The sequence below is a fragment of the Quercus suber genome, unplaced genomic scaffold (genome assembly GCF_002906115.3).
Source record: "Quercus suber isolate HL8 unplaced genomic scaffold, Cork oak 2.0 scaffold_86, whole genome shotgun sequence".
NCBI classification, from domain to species: Eukaryota; Viridiplantae; Streptophyta; class Magnoliopsida; order Fagales; family Fagaceae; genus Quercus; species Quercus suber.
In genome coordinates, this window is record NW_027069551.1 from 206162 (window position 1) to 211358 (window position 5197).

The 5197-nt window shown below is 37.1% G+C and overlaps 1 protein-coding gene across 2 annotated transcripts; it reads left to right on the top strand.

Moving 5' to 3' along the window:
• Positions 1 to 990: 990 nt before the first annotated feature.
• LOC111992285 (uncharacterized) lies at positions 991 to 3842 on the top strand. Of its 2 annotated transcripts, none has more exons than XM_024024155.2 (3): positions 991 to 1139; positions 1969 to 2494; positions 3210 to 3842. In XM_024024155.2, exons 2-3 carry the CDS (start codon positions 2021 to 2023, stop codon positions 3585 to 3587), a joined length of 852 nt encoding a protein of 283 aa, XP_023879923.1. In that variant the 5' UTR covers positions 991 to 1139; positions 1969 to 2020; the 3' UTR covers positions 3588 to 3842. The 2 variants fall into 2 exon arrangements, with proteins under 2 accessions (XP_023879923.1, XP_065630194.1); XM_065774122.1 differs by having other exon boundaries at positions 1999 to 2494.
• Positions 3843 to 5197: the final 1355 nt, after the last annotated feature.

A 5197-nucleotide genomic window follows, 5' to 3' on the forward strand; every position in this document is an offset into this window, starting at 1 on the left:
GTTCTTTGTTGCCAAGGAAACCCTTTTCAGGCGAGGTCTCCTATGTCGAAACGCCTTGGCTTCACCATTGCATTATACCGCCTAGCCATGAGGTTTTTGTACCTTGCCATCCTTTGCTCAGCGTCCATCCTTACCTCGTCTATGAGATCAAGGTTCAAACGGAGTTGTTCCTCGTTATCTTTGTCTTGATACATCGCCACTCTATGGTTGGCCATATGCACTTCCGCAGGTATGACCGCTTCTGTTCCATAGGCTAGCTTGAAAGGAGTTTCCCTGTAGGAGTTCTTACTGTCGTTCTATATGCCCATAAGACACCTGGTAGCTCATCCGGCCACACTCCTTAGCCCCTCAAGCCGAGTCTTGATTATCTTCAACAAGGATCGGTTTGCAACTTCCGCCTGGCCATTAGCTTGTGGATGGGCTGGAGAGGAGTAGTGACTTTGAATTCCAAAGTGCATACAAAAATCTTTGAAAAGTGCATTGTCAAATTGTCGTCCGTTGTCTGATACCAGCACCCTAGGTACTCCAAATCTGCACACAATGTTCTTCCACACGAAGTTCTTGACATTTTGTTATGTGATGTTGGCCACAGACTCTGCCTCTACCCATTTGGTAAAATAGTCAATACAACCACGAGGAATTTCATTTATCTTACACCCAATGGAAATGGACCCAGAATGTCTAGCCCCATTGGGCAAAAGGCCACGGGGCGTCATTGGAGTCAATACTCTTTTTTTTTTTTTTTTTTTTCATTTTTTGGACAAATGATTACCTCTTATGGTTTGACCCAATAGCAATTTAGTCTCCCATAGGTGATCAAATATAGCAATTAAAAGTTTATGGACTAAATTATGATAACTCAAAACCACAAGGCATAAATAGTAAACACACTCTTTTTGAATTTGAAAATTCTAGTAGCTCTGTACGGTGTTCGCTATTTCCTTGCCCGCGTAGTTTCAGTGCCTATATATACTCTGTTCAGTCCCTACTTTTAAGTCCAAGATCGTAGTTTTCTCCCAGAAAACTCATCGGAGAAATTCCAATTAGGTCAAAACCACCAGAGCAAAAACCACATTTCCTTTTCAAAATCTCTCTCCGTAGCCGAACACTCAAACTCAGCCACAGCCTTCAACTTCAAGGTACTATTCCACTGCCTCACCATTTCTCAGCCTTATTATTTTCCTTTTCAAACTCAGATTCTCGATGAATTTCGCAATCATTGATTGCTGCTTGTTTGAATTCTGTTGCCGAGTGCAAATACTGTAATTTATGCTTCTTCTTTTTTTAGTTTCAAGATCTAAATTAGAAATCGATCATGTGTATGAATTATGAAAAATTATCTGTGAAAAAAAACAGTACGAGAATCGAATTCGTTCAAAGCATCGAATTTCTAGTGGAAAACGAAATGCTGTTGTTATATGTTCAAATTTTTCTCTTCAATTTTCTCTCCGATTCTCTGTTTTTTTTGGCCTGGTGATGTTCTAGTTCAGATTCTCGATGAATTTTGTATTGTTTATTGTTGCTTGTTTGAAATGTAATGTGAGTGCAAATACTGTGATTTATGCTTTTGAAATTGATTAATTTCGAGACCTAAATTGAAAATCGATCATCTGTAAGAAAAATTCTCTGTGAAAATAACAGAATAGAAACGAATTCGTTCAAAGCATCGAATTTCTACTGGAAACCGAAATGCTTTTGTATATTCAAAATTATTATTTTCTTTAATTTTTTAAATATTTTTTTTTTCATATTTTATTGTTTAATTCATTGAATTTTCATTGAAAGAACGCTTAAATTTAACAGATCGCCTTTCATAGAAGAAGAAGAAGACGATTTTGGCGGGAAAATTCAAAATATAAAATCAAAAGCAAGCAATGGAAATTCAGAATTACAATTGATTGATTTTTATTTATTTATGTGAGATACGAATTCAAAATGATCTTTGAATTGCATTTGCTGGAAATTAAGGTGAATTTTGCAAATTGCGAATGGAATCAGGACTGGTCCACAAATTCCAAAAATGGCTCGGCTGAAGAGTACTAGCAACCTAAACGTCAGCGTTTCGCAGATGGACAAGGAGAACAACAGCAACCACCACCACCACTTGCTATTTGGAGGAGAGTTACTGTCACCGTCACGGCCTCCGCTGCCGCCGCTCCTCAGGTACCTCCGTAACAGGAGCGGTTCTCCGCCTCTCCCTCTGTCGCCGCTGGATAACATTGCCTGGTCGCCTAATAATAATAATTCCCCCACTCACTACCCCGGGTCGCCGATCAAGGTTGACGAGGACGGGATCCTTGTCATGGATGGGATTTCGCTCCCCTCTACTGGAACTGCTGGAAGGTTCTCTAGGTCTTCTACATCTGCTACTGATTCTAGTCCTTCCTCCTCCTCCTCCTCCTCCTCGTCATCAGGTGGGAGAAGTCTGAACAAGACTGACATTTGCCGCTCCTGGGAGGAATTTGGAACCTGCCGCTATGGCTTCAAATGCCAGGTTACCTCACTTCTCTTCATATTTTCACTCAATGTATGTATTCAAATAATTAGGACTAAACTGATTTGGGGTACATACTACAAGGAATTATCATTTCTCTGATTCAATTCCAACATTGTGAATTATGCCAGTTGTTGTGATGCAGTGAATCTTTAGCTATAGCTGCCTTATGTATTTCTACTAGTACTTGAAGCTTTTGTAACAAACAAGCTTGTACTATTTATAGAAAAGTTAGAAGGATAAGCTAGGAGCCTAATTAGATACATACGAGTCTAATTATTAGCGTAAGAGCAATCAGATGTAAGAACCTATAACACTAATGAAAAATATTTAGTCACACTCATTGTTGTGCACTTTGTACCCGCAACATTCATGATTTCACGCATGTTGTACACATTTTTTATAATGTGGGTAACGTGCTTAAACAATGTATAATAACGAGAATAATTGTCCAAACACTAAAACAGGCCAATGACATGCATCATTTTCTAACTATAAATAGGCAAGCAGGTGTTTATATGTAATCAGTTTTTGGTATTCAATATAGAGTATATAGCCAAGAGGCATTTTTCCAAGGAATGAGTTTCTTGCTGTAAGCAATTAACTTGTACCATCAAACCAAAGTTCCCAACCTCATCATTAATCATGTTGATGGCTTGATGCAAACATACAAAGACTGTTTTGGTATTGATAAAACAATTTCTTGAATTTGCAGTTTGCACACGGAAAGGAAGAGCTACGTCCACCTCGTTTCTCTGCAAGGAACAAATCTGACTCAAGCATTAACAGGTCAAAGAGTCGCTTTCTTAATCAGATCATGGCAGCAGGAGGAGGGATGACCATCCAAACAGAATCACCCACCAAATTACCTGTAGACGACACCAGCTGCAAAATCCCAACCACCACCATTTCCATCATCACCAGCAGAGATGACTGGTCACCCCAAGATGATGGCATTGAGGTTGTACTGCCACATTCTTCAACTGCAGAGCCTCCATCACAGAAAGATGTTGATGCCTATATTCATGGCGTTCTTTATGGCCCCTCTACGAGAAAGAGACTTACAGTGTTTGCTGAAATTTGCTCAGAGTAGTGATTTTATTTGCTTAACAGGTCTCATGAGCAAGGTATATGATACATATTCTCTCGGAACAATATATACTATACTTGGGACTCCTAATATTCTGTTTTCCACGTATCCAGCTTTCATTTCCCCATATAGCAGGTAACTGGAATTAGACTGATAGTCATATTAGTTGGCCAGGTACACACTAGTGTCTCATTTTGCTGATGAGACAGTTACTATACTACCTTACAAACAAATCACATTTGGATAATTGGACTTGAATGCAGTTTTCCTAATTCTGGACTTTGTCTTCTTTCTGCCTTTGTTTGTAAGCTTTCTTGCAGAGGTAGGAGAACAGCATGGTGTGATTTGGTTATATGGAACAAATTGCATGGACTGCAACTACTTTCTTCCCATTTTGTTTGTCCATTTTTAGAAAATCCAACTGTTTAAGTGAGTATCATTTAATACATTGTTTTTAAAGGATAATTTATGTAAATTTTAAAGTTGTCCTTATAAACTTTCAAAAATTTAAACCTTTAACTTAGAGAATTAAGGATCATTGACATTTAAAATGGGAGAAGTATTTTGGGACAGCTAAAAATTGAATTCTGGACACATGGTTTTACTTTGATACATGCATGAAGTGTAAGTGGGATGTGCATATGGGCGAGGGAGCGAAAGCGGTTAGTTCCACTCTGGAAGCAGTTGACTACTTGGAGTGAGATGGTGATGTAAGAAAGAATGAGGAGTCCAGTAGTGCTTGAGTCTTATTTTCAATCAATAAGACTTAACTGATTTTTAATTGTTTATGTTAACGTTAGTGTTGTTACTTGTTAGTATTGTTGCAGAGTTCCTAGCTGAGTCTGGATGCTATTGGATTCTTGTGGTTCACGATTAGAGAGTGGAACCTAGGTTTAGGTTTGATTAGAAATTTTGGTATAAATTTAGCTGCTGATCTTTTGAATGAATCATCAAATAATTTGTAATGAACCCGTTGGTTCTAAAGGAAACGAGAAATGCTATGTTCACAATATTTTCACAACAAATTCTAAGTGGTGAGTTGTTATTAGTTGTTATAGATGGGTAAAAAAGTAATTTAAATTGTAGATTTAAATTAGAACCAATAAATAGTTACAATTTATGATTTGTTATAAAAATGTTGTAGACGTAGCACTCCTCAAAGAAAATAAATTGGAATGAGTGGAAAAAAAAGCCAATTAGTTATGTTATGAACTTATGATTAATGCTCTTAAGTTTTTATTTATATTTCTTTGATAAGTACTAGTTTTTATATATTGAATAATAGTACTTAGTATTCCTTCTATGATCAAAATCAAATGCATATAACATTTTCAACTCTCTACAATTGTAGTTTCTCAAATGCTAACAGTTTTTTTCTATAATAATTTTTCCTTTTTGCGAAGCTTTTAACCCCAAATTACTGCTTCCTACCACAATATATGTTCATCTACTCTCAATCTGGTGCAACAAAAAAAAAGAGAAAAGGAAATGGTAAAAAGTAAATGAATTAAAAGAGAATTGTAAAAATAAAACTCTACCTTAAAAAACATAAAAACATAGAGAACAGTCACGGTCTTAATCCGACGTGGACAGATAAGGCACGTGAGCAGGTT